Below are 19,114 nucleotides of genomic sequence, written 5' to 3' on the forward strand. Positions count from 1 at the left end.
CTCTCTCTCTTCCCCCCCAGTCGCTCTCTCTCTTCCCCCCCAGTCGCTCTCTCTCTTCCCCCCCCCCCAGTCGCTCTCTCTCTTCCCCCCAGTCGCTCTCTCTCTTCCCCCCCGGTCGCTCTCTCTCTTCCCCCCGGTCGCTCTCTCTCTTCCCCCCCGGTCGCTCTCTTCCCCCCCGGTCGCTCTCTCTCTTCCCCCCCGGTCGCTCTCTCTCTTCCCCCCCGGTCGCTCTCTCTCTTCCCCCCCGGTCGCTCTCTCTCTTCCCCCCCGGTCGCTCTCTCTCTTCCCCCCCGGTCGCGCTCTCTCTTCCCCCCCGGTCGCTCTCTCTCTTCCCCCCCGGTCGCTCTCTCTCTTCCCCCCCGGTCGCTCTCTCTCTTCCCCCCCGGTCGCGCTCTCTCTTCCCCCCCGGTCGCTCTCTCTCTTCCCCCCCGGTCGCTCTCTCTCTTCCCCCCCCGGTCGCTCTCTCTCTTCCCCCCCGGTCGCTCTCTCTCTTCCCCCCCGGTCGCTCTCTCTCTTCCCCCCGGTCGCTCTCTCTCTTCCCCCCCGGTCGCTCTCTCTCTTCCCCCCCGGTCGCTCTCTCTCTTCCCCCCCGGTCGCTCTCTCTCTTCCCCCCCGGTCGCTCTCTCTCTTCCCCCCCGGTCGCTCTCTCTCTTCCCCCCCGGTCGCTCTCTCTCTTCCCCCCCGGTCGCTCTCTCTCTTCCCCCCCGGTCGCTCTCTCTCTTCCCCCCCGGTCGCTCTCTCTCTTCCCCCCCGGTCGCTCTCTCTCTTCCCCCCCGGTCGCTCTCTCTCTTCCCCCCCGGTCGCTCTCTCTCTTCCCCCCCGGTCGCTCTCTCTCTTCCCCCCCGGTCGCTCTCTCTCTTCCCCCCCGGTCGCTCTCTCTCTTCCCCCCCGGTCGCTCTCTCTCTTCCCCCCCGGTCGCTCTCTCTCTTCCCCCCCCGGTCGCTCTCTCTCTTCCCCCCCCGGTCGCTCTCTCTCTTCCCCCCCGGTCGCTCGCTCTCTTCCCCCCCGGTCGCTCTCTCTCTTCCCCCCCGGTCGCTCTCTCTCTTCCCCCCCGGTCGCTCTCTCTCTTCCCCCCCGGTCGCTCTCTCTCTTCCCCCCCGGTCGCTCTCTCTCTTCCCCCCCGGTCGCTCTCTCTCTTCCCCCCCGGTCGCTCTCTCTCTTCCCCCCCGGTCGCTCTCTCTCTTCCCCCCCGGTCGCTCTCTCTCTTCCCCCCCCGTCGCTCTCTCTCTTCCCCCCCCAGTCGCTCTCTCTCTTTTCCCCCCCCCCCCAGTCGCTCTCTCTCTTTCCCCCCCCCCCCAGTCGCTCTCTCTCTTTCCCCCCCCCCCCCCAGTCGCTCTCTCTCTTTTCCCCTTCCCCCCCCCCCCCCCGGTCGCTCGCTCTCTCTCTTCCAACAACAACATGCCCTCAAAAGACCCTCGGCACCGCCGGGCACTTCAGCTAGTAATATATAAATGACTTGGAGGAGCAAATTGAAAGAGAGGTCTCAAAGCTTCTGGATACAAGTAACATTGGAGGAGCAAATAATAAAGAACAATATAACTAGAATCAGAAAGATCTGCATGCTTTAGGAAACTGGGCCAGTACATAGCAAATGCAGTTCAATGTAGGCATGTGTTAGCATGTGAGTGAGGAGTTGAAGTAGTCAATACGCGTTGAATGAAACCGTTATACATTGTGTTGTTCAGGAAAGGCATATGGGGGTTATTGTGGGGAAATTGTTGAAATTGTTGAAACCATGAAACCAGTATGTGGCTGTTGTGAAAAAGACAAACAAATTACAAACTGAAAGAGATGCTGTTATAAGCTGCTGATTAGATCATCTGGTACACTATAGTAGCACAGGAAGGATAATGTTATCCCTGAGAGATTGTAGCATAGGATATCAAAGATGATACCACTCTTCCTTCGTAAAACTAAATTGGTCTAATGTACAAAGCCTTGATAAGGTTGGCATTGGAAACTGTTCATTGTCCCTCGAACATGACATTGAAGATTTAAACCTAAAGTAACATTACCTCTCTTTCCTGCACCACCTTCCAGTAAGAACAGGCACCTTGGATTAAAGTGACCTCCCTGGTACTTGGGGAAGTTCATCACTTGACCTCCATGTTTGATAGAAATCCTAAACCATAAAACCAAGCTGTGAAGTAAGATTATATTTACAGTCTGTACTGATACTGAGCTATATTGGACAAATCATTTTCTCTGCTGGCAGAATTTGCAGTTGAGTGTGTTTTCTGGTATGAATTTCAAATTATCATCCCAGTCTTGGTGGCGGAGGTTGTTGAAGTATACATTATCACTTTGTCAACATGGTGCACCACACAGGTGATGGTGAATGGCTCAGAAAACAGTGGTTCAAATCTTCTGAGAATCTTGCAGAGGAATTTCAATTTCAATTTTTTATTTGTCACATAACCAAATAAACAAGTGAAATCCAGTCAGTGAAATGCTTTTTTCTTAATGAGCCGAGCGCACCAAGCAGCAAAGGACACTTAGCTGCCTGGTACGCACGGAGCCCGCAAGGACGGCAGCCATCTTCATCCTATGTTGAAAAATAATTGTAAAGGTGTTGGCAACGTTTTATTTTAAAATAGGAGAGAATGGGAAGAGGTAAGTATTTCTTAATTGTATTTTGAAATTTGGTGTTACATTATGTTTCTTGCTGCAAATCAGGTCTAGCACTTGCACAAACTTAATTAATCAGAGGATGCCAGATGCTTTCTGTCTTCACATGATGAATTGGGATAATTAATACCTGAATGCAATTGGACAAAGAAGGAATGCAGAAATAATGTTCTGAGTAGAGTGAAAGCTGGAACGAAAGACCAGTGTCTTTGATTAGGTGTTCATCTTAAATCAGTTTCAACATTGTTCTGTTCCTCTTTGTACTTTTGTTCCTATCTTTCAGTTAAGTATAGATTCACCAACAGTGATATGTCATGCTGATGTGTCTGCTTAGTCGACAATAATAAAAAAATGTTTTTGGAAAGAAAAATATAATGCTTAATAGGCCAGTAAACAAGATGAGAAATTATCTTTGGTTTGATACATCAAAGGTGTCACAAAGATGAGCTAATTTAGTGCCAAGGAATTTCCATTCTCTTCACACTCTTTCCCCCCCCCCCCCCCCTGTAGTCTAAGGGCTATTTGCAGTGTTGCCAATTAGATTGCTTTTTCTTTTCTACTCTTATAGCACCTACCTTTTCTAAGAAAGCATATTCAGCCCAATTTAAGTAATCATGTAACATCTGTTTATAATATGTATCCAAGCCACCTTTGCATTGGCCATAAGATGTGTTATACCTCAGCTACTGTCTCCCAAGCAAAAATATTGAGAGCAGACTTTAAGTGGGCAAGAGCTGGCTGCATCAGTCATGATGTAAAGGACTGCGAACCAGCCATATCTTCGATAGTTTAGTCTCATCTAGTTCACTCGATTTTATTTTACAGGTGTAGGCAGCATTGCATCCACGGAGAAGCGATCAGTTTTGTTTGCAGCCTGCCAAACATGGCTACAGTGCTTCATCATTAGATGGTTACAGATTTTGTGGAATACTGAAATTCCTAACTGTAAGAAGTAGGGCAGGGCAGTCTTGAGAGCTTTTTTTTAGCTATCTGTACTGCTTTATTCCCCAGTACTTGATATCTGTGGAGTAGAAATTGATTGTTAATTTAATGGTTAATCTTTTTCAGTAACAGCTTGGTCTTGGCACAATCAGTCTGCTCACTCTCCAGTTTTGTCCGATGTTTGCCTGTAGTGGTTCATTAGCTGCTTGCCTTTTTGATGGGTTGTTAACCACTCTAGAAGTGGTGCCAATCAGCATCACTTTTGTTGACAGTAACCAGGTTATTAATGAGAACTAAGAAAAGAGTGAATGAACGTGTTTCAGGGATCATTGCATAAGTGTTCAGATGAGACAAATGTCCATTTATTGCAGCATCCGAGGAAGTCACTCATCCAGTTCAACAACTTGCTAGTGTTGCACAAAAAGCAGTTAAGACCAGGAAGCCATATGCAATCAAAGGCTCTAGAAATATTAAGGACCACTCCTGCCTCCACACATGAGATTGAAAGCATTAGAAATTCACTATTCTGCTCTTAAAACCAGTTTGTTACTGTGGTTGAGATGTTGAAGCAGGTTTCCATGAGCTTTGACATGCTCTGAAATAGAAATACTGGTTACCAGTTAAATCCTTTCTAAGCATAGGAGCAGTATTTGCTGCTTTCCACTTGAGTGGATAGCATTTTTTTAAATAGCTGAGCCAAAGAAGCATCTAGCTCCTTAGACATGGACAAACTGAGGAGCTACACCATTGAGAGAGTAGATTTCCAACCTTCACTAATACAAAAGTCTCTCCATCCACTGGGGCGGGCGGGGGGGGGGGGGAAACAGAATGGGGTTTTAGGTATGATACTAAGCTGGGTGGGAATGTAAGTTGTGAGGAGAATGCAAGGAGGCTTCAAGGAGATATAGACGGGCTAAGTGAGTGGGCAAGAACATGACAAATGGAATATGTGGAGAAATGTGAAGTTATCCACTTTGGTAGGAAAAATAGAAAAGCAGAGTATTTTTTAAATGGTGAGAGATTGGGAAATGTTGGTGTTCAGAGGGACCTGGGTGTCCTTGTACACGAATCACTGAAAGTTAACATGCAGGTACAGCAAGCAATTAGGAAAGCAAATGGTATGTTGGCCTTTATTACAAGAGGATTTGAGTATAAGAGTAAAGATGTCTTACTGCAATTATATAGGGCCCTGGTGAGACCACACCTGGAGTATTGTGTACAGTTTTGGTCTCCTTACCTAAGGAAGGATATACTTGCCATAGAGGGAGTGCAATGAAGATTCACCAGACTGGTTCTTGGGAGTTTAGAAGAATGAGAGGTGATCTCATTGAAACATACAAAGTCTTACGGGGCCTGACAGGGTAGATGCAGGGAGGATGTTTCCCCTGGCTGGGGAGTCTAGAACCAAGGGTCACAGTCTCAGAATAAGGGGTCGGCCATTTAGGACTGAAATGAGGAGATATTTCTTCACTCAGAGGGTGGTGAATCTTTGGAATTTTCTACCCCAGAGGGGCTGTGGAGGCTCAGTCATTGAGTATATTCAAGACAGAGATCGATAGATTTTTGAATATTAAGGGACTCAATGGATATGAGGAAAGTGGAGATGAGGTAGAAGATCAACCATGATCTTATTGAATGGCCTACTCCTCCTATTTCTTATGTTCTTATAACTGCATATTCTTTCCCACCCTCTTTCTCATTACCACTTCTAAGATTCTGCTTAGTTGACCAAGCTATTGACACAAGATATGTTTCACTTGCTGTCAGAACACAAACAGCTGGTATCTGCTGTATATTTCTGCTAACTCACCCTCTCCAACCAAATATGATGATTCCCTTTTGGAGCCATCGAAACCACTGTGTTACCTTTCAGTGTGTTTTTTAGAATGTTTGAACGTAAATGTATCTTATCCCATACTGTAGTTTTGATTACAAAAATGCTCCAATAGTGTGTATGATCATTTTCAAGAGTTTCTTGGCTGAGATATCCATACAAATAGATTTTGCTGTGAAAATAGATCAATTATGTGTATTGATGAGTTACATTAACATTTAATTAATCAGCATATGCTTAATTTAACCTTGGGTTTTGAAAAATAAGTTGCGCAGTTGTTAGCAGCAAGAATCCACTGCCATTGTCACAAAAAAAATTCCATAGTTAGGTTCATCTAAAAATTCAAAACTAACATCTTTAGAGCTATTAGATTACATGATACCTCCGAGCTTTTGAGGCCACATTTGAAAAGTTGAAAATAGATTTGCTACATTTCAATACAAGCTGTATCAACTTCATGTATACAAACTATAATTCTCTCTTCAATTAACCACCTGATGTGATTTTGAAAAGCCGAGAGAATGTTTGTCATCTAGTTTAATAACCACCAAAGAATTGAGGATTGGTAGGTTTATCTGAAGTTTGAGACTACACGTCACTATTGTAATGCTGCTAAGCTATTCGCAACTCTCAGTATATTATACTGAGTGCATTGTTGGTATTTGATCTAAGTTTCTAGCATTACTTGAGCCACAGCACTGATGCTGGGAGAATGTTTCCCTTGGCTGGGGAGTCCAGAACCAGGGGCCACAGCCTCAGGATAAAGGGTAGGCCATTCAGGACTGAGATGAGAAGAATCTTTGGAATTCTCTACCCCAGAGGGCTGTGGAGGCTCAGTCATTGGGTATATTCAAAACAGAAGTCGATATATTTCTGACAAGTAAGGGCACCAAGGGATATGGCAATAGGGCCGGTGAATGGAGTTGAGGCAGATCAGCCATGATCTCATTGAATGGCGGAGCAGGCTTGAAGGGCCGAATGGCCTACTCCTGCTCCTATTTCTTATGTTCTTATAAAAACTGTAAGCAGCAGTGGAGAAATGTTTTTCAATTATATGATGAAAGGGAAGCAGTAATTGTTTGATACTCATGTAAGTGTCTTAAGTCAAGCTTGAATGCATCATGTTCAGTGAATCAGAATGCTGATTTCATGTACACTAATCAAATAGCTAAAGAAAAACAGCAATGAGAACTCGACAGGTGAAAAAGCAAGAGTTTATTAATGGATGCAACTTTATTATCTGTTAATTTATTGCAGTAGAGTTTCTGAATACTACCTTTTCTGATGCAGCGTTATTTAATTCAACATAAAATAATTTTTTAAAATTCATTCATGGGATGTGGGCGTTGCTGACAAAGCACATAATAATGATTCTTCAGTCCAACAGAATGTATTTTTAAAAACTACGAAGTAAATAATTATTCGTTTAGCAGAATGGGATACAGGCTTTCATTTTACTTACGCAGTCACAGCTCCTCAACCCACATAGGACTGTGTTTCTCAAACTGTGGTCCGCGGGCTGCTGGGGGGTCCATAGAGACTTTCCAGGGGTCTGTGGCCGGAGGTAATTTCAAGCCTGCTCCTCTTTATAAAACCAACACTGATTCAGTTCTTGTGAATTATTAACGGCTGAGCCCGCCTTCTCACAGAGGCCCACAGCTCTCACTCACTTTACAATGAACACTTGCTGCCGGTCAAGCCGATTCCTCTCCCTGGAGCCACGATCCTGTGCCATCCTCCCGACATGTGATCAGAGCGCCTGCGGGACCCTTCAAACATGTGCCTGAATATGTTCACGCAAACATGTACAATCCCACAGTACAGCTGTTACAGAACATGCCAGTGGGACAGTATGGGGTGAGCATGCTTCTAGTTGCATCCCAGCATGTGCATGTGTGCTCGTGCCCTCACTCACCTTGGCCAGCCTGCTGATGGCTTTAGAAATTGTCCAGCACCAAGTGGCTAATCGTGGCCATCTGTTGCTGTGGAGTAACCAGAATTGGTGTGAGAAGCAGGCACACCCATCTCACTGATATCTGTAAGTCAATACCTGTTTTCTTAAAAGCGTTATTAAAACACTCTTTACATGCAGCAGTTTCATATTATGGGTATTATATAGTATAATTTAGATGGGGGGGGTGGTCAATGATGACTAATTGATTTGAAAAGGGGTCCTTCTGGGGTCCTTGATTACTAATTGATTTGAAAAGGGGGTCCTTCAACCAAAAAAATTAGAACAACTACTATAGCTGAACATCTACAGTCTTGGAGTCAAGTTATTGTTATAGTATCTGAAACCATTTATTGTTTTGGGACTTTTTCAGGTAGTGAAGCTGCTGTTGAGATATGGAGGGAATCCCCATCAGAGTAACAGAAAAGGAGAGACACCACTCAAAGTTGCCAATTCCCCCACCATGGTGAACCTGTTGCTGGGGAAGGGTTCCTGCAGCTCCAGCGATCAGAGCTCAACAGGTGAAAATAGCAAGAGTTTATTATCTGTTACTTGATTGTAATTTGTAGTACCAGTGATTCTGCAATGTGCCTTAATCAACCTTAAACTGCTGTTGTGATCAAATAAGTTTAAATTGCACTAGCAATTAATAGATCTTGGTACAGGAAACTTTGTGATATCTGGCACCGACGGGACTGAGCTGTTGCCGTCCCATCAAAACTGCTGGACAAACCAGCGCTAATGTTAAAACATACGGAAGCTTTTGAGCTCTGTATCTAGCAACAAACCCAACAGCTTCTAAACAGTCGGCTGTAGCTTGCAAGCGTCTCTGTAGCTAAGCAACAGCTTTAGCTAGACCTTGCAGAACCTGACTAGTGGAAAAAAAAGCAACGAAAAGAAAAAAAACTTACTGAACCGACTCCTGAATTTTGCCAGTGGCTCGAGCATTCCGGACAGTTAACCTCCGGATAAACCAAAGTTTCCTGTACTGAGGTTTTGAATTTTCCTTGTGTAAGATTGTTATACTAATGTCATTGGAGTTTAAAGTTGACTGAATCCAATTTAAATTACATTAGGTCCTTTTTAAAAAAATTAAAAAAAAATGATACTGGGAAAAATTGTCAATCTTCGGTACAGCAGAGATACAGAATTTCACAGTGCACAAAAGTGCAATAACTATGAATTATATGTGCTGTGGAAAGAGATATATTTTCAACAGTTTAAGTACTATAAATAGTAGGGCTATGGGGAAAGAGCAAGGGAGTGGGACTAATTAAATAGCTCTTTCACAGACACTATGGGCCAAATGGCTTCCTTCTGAGCTGTATGATTCTAATAATCTCTGCATCTTTCAAAATACATTAACTTCAATGTGCAGTTCTGTTCAGTCCTCGAACAATTAAACTTGGAGGTGATGAATATCCAGTTTGCCGGTCCTTTAGAGTCAGATTTACAAAAGTGATATTTTAATTTAGCATAATTCAACAAATGGGTAATTTGTGTTCTTTCTTTAAAAGGACCAGTCAGAAATTTAATACAGTTTGGATATTAGTAAATTGCTGCCATTGTTTTTGCCATTTTTCCCAAGTCCCAGTTTTACTCTTTATGATTACATAGAATTTTACAGCGTAGAATAGGCCATTTGGCCCAGCTGGTCTATGCCAGTGTTTATACTCCACACGAGCCTCCTCCCAGCCTACTTAATCTAACCCTTTCAATGCATCCTTCTATTTCTTTCTCCCTCGTCTACTTATCAAGCTTCCCGTTAAATGCATCTATGCTATTCACCTCAACTACTCCTGGTAGCGAGTACCACATTCTAACCACTCTCTGGGTAAAGAAGTTTCTCCTAATTTCCCTATTGGATTTATTAGTGACCATCTTATATTTATGACCCCTAGTTTGGGCGGTATAATCAGTGCTGTTTAACGTAACATTTTTGTTTATGCAACCTTATTGCATATGTAAAGCACATGTTCTGGTGAAAGGATAGCAAATGTAAGATTTTATTGCCATTTTTTTCCATTCTTGACACAAGGAATATTATCCACCCAGTGATAGACAACCTGTTTCTGTCATCAACTATGGTTAAATATTATTGAAAGTATTGGAATTATTTATCTTTTAAATATTTTTGCTGTGGAAATAAGCACACAATTGAAATATTATGGATGTATAGAAAACCACAAAAGATCAGTGTACACCATTTTCCATCAATCTTATGATGTACAGGACAACTTAAAGGTTGTGCATCATCATTTTATAAATTGTTTTTAAAGTGGTGGTGTAAAATTATTTGCTTACATCTTATATTAATTTATATGCACTTTATTGCTACATAGAAACTTCAGAAGATGAAGATGCTCCCTCAGTTGCTCCCTCCAGTTCAATTGATGGTAATAACACAGACTCTGAATTTGAGAAGGGCCTAAGGCACAAAATCAAGCGACAAGAGTTATCTAAAACTGTAACACCAGTCAAGGATGAGTATGAATTTGATGAGGATGATGAGGAAGATAGAGTACCACCTGTTGACGACAAGCATTTGCTGAAAAAAGATTATAGAAAGGACTTAAAAACGAACAGTTGCATTTCTATTCCTAAATTAGAGACAAAAACTTATTCTAAAAATTCCCTTCTAACACCAAAGAAAACTCCACGACGTATTTTATCTGACACCAACAGTTCAGATGAAGAGGATAGATTAATACGCTGCTCTCCTCCTCTTACCAGGCCTTCGGTGCACTCCAGTCTGCTCAATGCAAGTTCTAAACAAAGAGAGTCACCAGTAAAAAAACAGAAAAAAGCAAAAACAAAAGTGAAAAAAAAATGGAAAAAAGAGGTGAAAAACAAGGAAGTCAGATTGGGTAAGGATGAAGACCAATTCAATTCCTCTGCAACAGAAAGTGATGACTCAGAAAGTGAGGAGGAGGATAAGGGTTCCATACAGAGTGGAATTAGCATGAAGGACTCTTATATGAGCCTGAAAGAATCAGCAATGTTCTCTTCACTGTCTGCGTCCTGTTCTTCCTCTCAAGGGAGCTATGTGTCATCGAAGCATATTCCCAGTCTTGCGGAGCAACATTCTAAACCCTGGCGAGCTGATAGTTGGAAATCAAACATGTCGCCAGTCTGGTCTGATGTGAGTTCTTTGTCGGAGTCTGTGAGAACGCGAATCACAAGTGAATCTGACTATTCTTCGGAAGATTCAAGTTTAGAGTCTGTTAAACAAATGAAAGAGAAGAAGGACCATAAAAAGAAAAATCTCATCGATGAAGATGTTACGGAGAAGAAAATGGCAGAAGATATCTTTAAGATTTTGAACGCTGATGGAATAGTTCGGAAACTTGATAAGCAGGGCAAAGTTGTTAAAAAGCATAAAGTGAAGCACAAGCACAAAATGAAAGACAAGGAAAAAGGGAGATTACAGAGTATTCTGACAGGCCATGATAAATTTTCAAAAAGTGTGAGTTTAGAAATAGAGGAGTCTAAGCAAAAAGCAGACAAATCTTTAAGTGCAGAAAATGAAAACCTTTTAATTGATAGAGTAAAAATAGTTAAACATGACAAAGAACAATTAAAGAAGGAAGAAAAAGAAAAACTTTTTAAAGTCAAACCTGAAGAAAAAGACTGGTTACTCAAAGATGATGTAGGGAAAGCCTGTAAAGAAGAAAAGTTAACAAAGAAATTCAAAGACTCCTCGAAAGATAACTACAAATCTGTAAAAGAGGAGAAAGACAAAATGTTCAAAGTAGATAAAGAAAAACCCTTTAAAGAGAGAGAAAAATCTTCTAAAGAAGAAAAGCTTAAAATCCACAAAGAGGATAAAAAGAAAAAGGCAAAGGACAAATGTTCAAAAGGTGAAAAACATTCAAAACCAGATAAAGATAAGACTCCAAAAGATGACAGGGAAAAACTGAAAGAAAAGGCTCGTAAAGAGGAGTCAGATTATGAGGATCTGAAAATTAGGAGTCAATTTGTAGACGGTGACGATAGGTTCAGTGTGTCAGATCATGAAGATAAATGGTTTTCTGATTTGTCCTCTGATTCTTTCTATGATTTAAAAGGGGAAGATAATTGGGGTATTCCAATTAAAGACTGTAAGGAACACAAAGATGGCACAGCAGGGAAACTGGTTGTTGAAACTATGAAAGAAGAATGTAAGGAGAAGAAAAAGGAATCCAAGTTAAAAGAAAAGCGAGAACTAAATGAAAAGCGTCATGAGAAGGACTACTTGAGAAAGAAAGATCGAGAGTATGTAGAAAAAAGTGCAGAGAAGAAAAAGGACCAATCTGATAAACATAAGTCAGGGCAGGGCTGTCTTCTGGAAAAAGAGAAAAAAAGAAAAGACTCTACTGAAAGTATTAAAGATCGAAAAGATAAAGATGCCATTGAAAGCATTAAAGAACGCAAAGACACTCTTTCTGAATTCAACAAGGAAAGGAAAGACCTTAAGGGAAAACCAGAAGATGCCTCCAAAAGTGATTCAAAAGAGTATGGGAGTGAATGTTCCTTCAAAGAGAAGCTTGATGGTGATTTCAGTGGAAGAACATTGGAAGCAAGGGAAAGACATTATTCGGGGAAAGAGAAGGACAAAAAAGATGGAACTGAAAAGAAGGACAAAATTAAAATTGAAAAATACAAAGAAAAATCTAAGGAGAAAGCTTCTTTGGAAATTGAAAAGGAAAAAATAGAGAAAAGCATGACTGATAAATTCTTAAAAGACAAAGATACTGATAAAGAAAAACTATACAGAGAGTTGGGTAGTTTCAAAGACAAAAGGGAACAAAAGGAAAAGAACAAAGATCTTTACAACCGAGACAAGGACAGAAAAATGTCGTCAGAACTAAGTAAAGAAAAGAGAGAGAAAAATGTAATGGAAAAAGATAAAGACTTTACAGAAAGAAAGGAGAAAGAAAAAACAGAGAAACAAAAAGGAACTGATCAGGAATTAGGAAAGGAAAAGAGCTGGCATAGCATAGCAAATGACATCTTCACAGATGAAAGTGGGGATGAGATAGATTATTGTGACCGAGAGCTTGGGAATAATGAGATATGCAGAAGTGACTCGCTGCCTGAAAAAGAAGAGACAAAGGCAGAGAAGGAACTGTTTCCACCTGAAAAACACCGAAAAAACTCAGCTGATAAACAACATTTGGCAGAGAAGCAGAAAGATAAAGAATTCAAAGATAAGAAAAAGGATAAAATATTAACAGACTGTGGGAAAGACAAGAGAGAAAAAACTTTGTCTGAAAAACATAAAGAAAAGAAAGATAAAGAACTAGTTGATAAATTTAAGGAAAGAAAGGACAGAGTGTCAACAGATTCAAACCTAGAAAAGAAAGTCAAGCCAAAGCTTCTGGAAAAGCGACACTCCAGTGATGAAAAGTTGAAAGGAAAGCCCAAGGAAAAAACTGACAAAGAACTTTTATTAAAAGAAAGAAGGCTTTCAAAAGGAAATACTACAGAAGAGGAAAGGAAATGCCCAGAAAAACGGCAAGATACAACTTTCAATGAATTTAAAGAGGATTCCAATGACAAGATCAGTGAAATTTCATCTGACAGCTTTACAGAAAGAGCACATGATTCCACAATGTGTAGTTTAAACGATGTTTTGAATGTTAGTCAAGATATTGCAGAGGAAAAGTTAAAGGATTCTCTTTCCATTTTGTATTCACAAGAAAAAATAAAAGAAAAAGAGAGAAATAGGCATTCGTCGTCATCATCATCGTCAAAAAAAAATCATGAAAAAGATAAGATGAAGAAAGAAAAACTGGATAAGTCCGAGGAATTCAAAGACGCTGCTGGTAAAAGAGAAGGTCCAACATTTGAACGAGAGCCCTTGACGTCTGATGGTGATTTTATAAGTCATCTTGTAAAAGCTGAGAAAGAAGATGAACTAGATAAAAGTGGGGATGCTATGTTAAGTGAGAAGAAAGATAAAAGTGAGCCTGACCAGGAATTTTCTAAAAAAGTAGAAAAAGAAAAAGTTTCTAATGCTTTCATCAGTATCAAGGAGAGGGATAAAGACAAGAAAAAGAAAGACAAACACAAGGACAAATCAAAAGATGACAAAGAAAAGCACAAGGAAAAACATGGAGAATTGACCATGGTCTTCAAACATTCAAAAGAAGAACAAAAGTCTGGACTTAAAGACTCTCTTCCAATAGTTAGAGAATCAGGTGGGAACAAAGAAAAAACAAAAGATGACTGTTTCAAAAATAATGAAATTAAACAAAAGGAAAAAATCAAAGATGGTGCAGAAAAGGACAAAAGTGAATCCCTTAAGTTTAGAATGAATGAAAACGATAAACTAAACCAGTCAAAAGAAGTATCCCGTAAGGACAACAGGCCTAAGGAAAAGCTTTTAGGTGATGGAGACCTGATGATGACCAGCTTTGAGCGTATGCTAAGTCAGAAAGATCTAGAAATTGAAGAACGTCACAAAAGGCATAAAGAAAGAATGAAACTGAAGGAGAAGATGAGACACCAGTCAGGAGATCCCAAGTTAAGGGAAAAAATCAGGAGTACAGAAGAAATACGTAGGAAGAATTTTGATACGCTAACCAAAAAAGCAGGTTCACTTGACTCTCAACAAAGGGACAAAAAATTTAGAGATCATGGACCAGGTCACATTATGTCACCGGATACAAAGACTCAGCCAGTTACTGGTCCCGATGCGAAAGACTGGCTTTCCACTCCTGGACTGAAGGAGAATTTACCTGCTTCACCAAGATCTGATCAGGAAAGACCCACCGGTGTTCCAAAACTGACTCCAATGGTTTCTTGTCCAAGTTATGAAGACTTACTGCCTACACCTCATACTCCTAACTGTGTGAATGAAGATTTTACTGATCTGTTTGAAGGAATAGAGTCCCAGAATTCAGTGTCCATGTCAGCAATATCCATGAACGCCTGTTCCCCTTCCTTTTTTGATAGATATATAAATGTCCCCACTAGCATTCAAGAGAATCCAAATCAGACACCAACTAGTGCTGTCCCTATCCCTAGTCTCTATCGATCAGTGTCGATGGATACCAGGAGGCCACCAGAAGAAGAATTTAACATTAATTCTGAGAAATTCTACAGGCAACAGAGTGTGCCAGCTTCAGCAGACTATGAAGCTTCTATTCCTCAGCCAATGGAGGAGAAATCAGTTGTTCAGTCTGAGAGCTTCTCTGGCTTGTCCCCATCATATGTTTCACCTGTGTATGGGATTTCCTCACCACAATTGGAACAGTCCCATTCTAGAGTGGCCAAATCATTTTCTGAAAATCTTACCCCTTCACCTGAAAGTGTACTTAATCATTTGCAGGCAAAACCTTTGCCATCACAGAAACGTGATCAACTGGAGCCATCTCTAGATAGCTTAGTTACTGATTTTGGTTTGGCATTAGATTCTTCAGAACAGCAACCAAATACTCCCTTGATTTCTCCTAATTCAGCTTTAAGTGCCAGTCTTCTGCCTACATCTGGAGACCCATTTACTCCTAATGATTCAGCCCAGAATAAACTAAGCTATATATCTTTGCACAGACCATGTGAACAGCTAAGTCTGAGCCCAATGGATAATTCATTGGATCATTCAGTGAATTGGTCAATGTGTTCTGAGTTACAGCTGAAGTCACCTCACAGATCTCTCAATGAACCTTCCAGGCCCCTTTGTCCTCCAGAGACCATGCATACCACAGCCATGCCATTTGTTTCATCTATTTCATCTCCTTTCCCTGAATCCCCTGTCCAGTGCCCAATGTCGATCCCTGATTCAGGTCAAGATGGAGACAGAGGTGATGTGACAGGAGTGGACCAAAGGGAAGAGTCAGCAGCTTTAGATGATGCTATCCCCTATATGTCTCCTATTAGAACAAATTCACCATTTGATTCCTGCAAGCCACTTCCTGATAAATCTGCTAGTAATGTGCCTCCAGAAACACAAAACATGACTGTGGAAAACCAGCAGGAACCAATGAAAGTTTCAGAAAAATGTGATGAGCTACAGCAAAATATTACTTCTGAAGACCAGGAAGAACCCTTACCATGGAATGATCCTTTTCCAAATTCCATAGATGAACTTGATCTGGGACCATTTTCACTTCCAATGCTACCATTACAAGACAAAGAAGACCCTGACATTGAAATGACAGAGCCCGAACCTGAAGAAATCGCTAAAATAAATGACACTAATGATTCTGTAGCTATGCGTACTCATACTGAAGGTATAGATCATCCTGCCGTATTATCCTCAGGGGAAGAACATGAAGCTATTAGTGAGATTGTAAAGACAGAGCCTACACTAGTGGAGGATAAAATTGAGGATAGTGTTAGTAACTTAACTGTAGAAAAGACCTCTGTAAATACTGAAGAGATTGAAGAAAATGATATTCAGCTTTCAGTGCAGCATACTGAACCGAGTACAGAATTTGACGATAAAGCTGTGGAAGTTGCTCCGAGTTCTTTGGCAGATGATACCATTCTCAAAGTACCTGAAGCTACAGAGGCAACAGTTAAACCAATAACTGAGACAGCAAAGCCAACCAAAGTAGAAGAGATTCCTCAACGAATCACAAGGAACCGAGCACAAATGTTGGCTAATCAGAGCAAGCAAAATAACACTGCCACTTTGGAAAAGGATACTGCTCCAGCTCAATTAGGAAAAGCAAAAGGGCGAGTCGTGGAGGAGGATGATACACAGGCGCAGCATCCACGAAAGCGAAAAATTCCTCGTGCAAATCATCAACCAATGATTCTCAACCCATCAGCACAGCAGACCCGAGAAATGATCCAGCAAACATTGGCAGCTATTGTTGATGCAATTAAATTAGATGTGATTGAACCATATCACAGTGACCGATCAAACCCCTACTTTGAGTACCTTCAAATTCGTAAAAAGATTGAAGAAAAACGTAAAATCCTGTGCTGTATTATCCCACAAGCACCCCAGTGCTATGCTGAATATGTCACTTATACTGGTTCCTATTTGCTGGATGGAAAACCTCTCAGCAAACTCCATATCCCAGTGGTAAGTGGAAGCCTTGATCTGTTCTTAAAATATTTTCCTCCAATTTTCTCCATTCTACTCTTGCTGAGGGACAGTTCCATGGCCTGGTACCCTGCCCAAGTAATAATCATGTATGAGCCTAGCCTATGATTGTCAGTGAGCTATTCAAAGTAGGACCGCATGACCGTTCTGAATCATCAGGTTCTTGCCCAATGTCAATTTGCATAAGCACACACATTCTAGTCAGTCACTGGATAGCAGTTGGTAGCAGAACCTTGGCTGATTTCCAGCCCCTTCCCCATAGTGGCCTCCGAAGTATTTATGTGGAAATTAAAAATCTAGTTCTTCAAAACAATAATATCTGTTAACAGCAGTAATTTGTCCAGTGGAATATATTGTCCAAAACTGAAGTTACTTCTTTGTTATTACATTGGAGCTTTGTCTGGTATCACTTATTTTTATATACAATATACATTGTTAACAATACACACAAAACCTAGATACTGACAGTTACTATAAATATTCTAGCAACTCCTTAACTTTTTTTTTATTAAGGACTTAAGATTTAACCAGTCAAATGGGTAACAAACATGGGAGGCAATAATCTACTGAATTGACTGAACTGCTATTGTGTGGCTCTACCCTTCATATTTTTTGTTATGATTTGGATGTAGAATAAATCTCTTTGATTTATTAATGCTGCAGCTTAAAAAAAAGTTTGTTTTGGAAAGATGCATTAGGTAAGACACATTTACATTGATGATAGGTGGCATAGCTGGAGTAAACAATTAAATAAGTTATATCTGAAGACATTTGGTAATGTTTGTAGACAACCTTTGAAAAATGTGAAGAACTAATAAGTAAGCAGGTGAAAGATCTCAGCTTCTTTAATAACCTAACCTTTTCAATTTAATAGATTGCGCCACCTCCATCTTTGTGTGAGCCGTTGAAAGAACTTTTCAGACAGCAGGAAGCAGTGCGCGGCAAACTGCGCCTTCAACATAGCATTGAGCGGGTAAATTATGTTCCTTTTAAACAAATGTATTTGCCGGTTAACTTGTTTCTTTTTCCCTATATCGACAATTTGATAGAACTGTTAAAATGTATTAAGGTTAATTCCAGTCTGCATAGAGTTGTGTGATGTGGATGACAGGTCCAGCTACTGTTATTGTTTGGAGATCCCATGGGGGCTAAATTCGATAGCCCCCGAAAATGGGCATGGGGATTGCGATAAAGAAAAAAAGACTTACATTTATATAGCGCCTTTCACGACCACTGAACGTTTCAAATCGCTTTACAGCCAATGAAGTACTTTTGGAGTGTAGTCACTGTTGTCATGTGGGAACCGCGGCAGCCAATTTGCACACAGCAAGCTCCCACAAACAGCAATTTGATAATGACCAGATAATCTGTTTTTTTGTTATGTTGATTGAGGGATAAATATTGGCCAGAACACCGGGGATAACTCCCCTGTTCCTCTTCGAAATAGTGCCGTGTGATCTTTAACGTCCACCTGAGAGAGCAGATGAGGCCTCGGTTTAACGTCTCATCCGAAGGACGGCACCTCCGACAGTGCAACATTCCCTCAGCACTACACTGGAGTGTCAGCCTAGATTTATGTGCTCAAGTCCCTGGAGTGGGACTTGAACCCACAACCTTATGATTCCGAGGCGAGTGTGCTACCAACTGAGCCACAGCTGACACGTCATCGATGTGCGATTAACCCGCACCTCTTCAATATAATGCAGGCAGCGCACCAACTTTGTGCTGACTGCTCATTTCCATGATTTCAGTATGCAGTCTGTGCTAACCATGCTGTTTATTGGCTGCACGCATCAGCTGGGGGCCCAAAATCGTTACTTACTAGCACCAATTAAAGCTAGCCTGCACTGCATAAAGCTAGCCTGCACCTCTTAAAGAGGAGGTGCATTGTGGCTGGAGCAGGTGCTGGAAGTCATTCAGGAAGTGAATCTAACCTGGGAAACAGGAGTGAAAATGGCACAACATGGAAGAGAGTGGGCTTCAAAGTTTTTGGACACTGCACTGGAGGCCTTGGTAGAGGAGGTGGAAAGAAGGAGAGATGTCCTGTATCCACAGGAGGCCCATACTCAGAAGGCAGAGAGAGCAGATAGTTGTGGAGGTCAATGCCAGGAGTCGAGCCCTGAGGACCTGGATGCAGTGCTACAAGAAGTTCAGTGACCTCACACGAGTGGTCAACGTCAATGAATGCATCTTCAAATGCCATATCCTACCAATTGCAACACCAGCCTCAGCTACTGCTCAATGCACCACACCCCCATCACTCATCTACCAACAATCTCTATCAATCTGGCCTCATACCTAACATTCATAGCTTCACTTTGCCCTCACACACTTAGCACTGCTGCAAGGCTCACACCCACATCTCGCAGCTTGCATACACTACCAGCCATTCAAACATGACAGCCATATCAGCCAAACAGATTGTACAACACTCACTGACACACTTCCCTCTCTCTTGCAGTACAAGGTGGCACACAACCGGAAGCAGCAGGACGTAACTGGCTTGGAGCCCATCCACTCCAGCATGGAGGTGATGGGCAACTCCATTAGCACACTTGTGGACCCTACCACGATGCAGCGTCTGATGGCCAATTTCTCAGCTTCCTTTGCAGCACAAGTAGCAGCCGCCACCCAACGTATGAGTGCTGCAGTGGAAGCTCAGACTGCTGTCATACAAGGTCAGCTTGCTCCCATGCAAGCTCAGACTGCTGCCATCATG

The 19,114-nt window shown here is 41.7% G+C and overlaps 1 protein-coding gene across 1 annotated transcript in view; it reads left to right on the plus strand.

Moving 5' to 3' along the window:
• ankrd11 (ankyrin repeat domain 11) overlaps window positions 1-19,114 on the plus strand; it is a 64,070-nt gene that overhangs the window by 17,536 nt on the left and 27,420 nt on the right. Inside the window, exons 5-7 of the mRNA XM_085992053.1 lie at window positions 7,729-7,876; window positions 9,698-16,374; window positions 17,270-17,368. Coding sequence (XP_085848179.1) covers window positions 7,729-7,876; window positions 9,698-16,374; window positions 17,270-17,368 — 6,924 coding nt within the window. The remainder of the gene's footprint in view (window positions 1-7,728; window positions 7,877-9,697; window positions 16,375-17,269; window positions 17,369-19,114) is intronic.

The sequence above is a fragment of the Somniosus microcephalus genome, chromosome 6 (assembly GCF_052327205.1).
Source record: "Somniosus microcephalus isolate GS21.2 chromosome 6, FLI_Smic_1.0, whole genome shotgun sequence".
Taxonomy (NCBI): domain Eukaryota; kingdom Metazoa; phylum Chordata; class Chondrichthyes; order Squaliformes; family Somniosidae; genus Somniosus; species Somniosus microcephalus.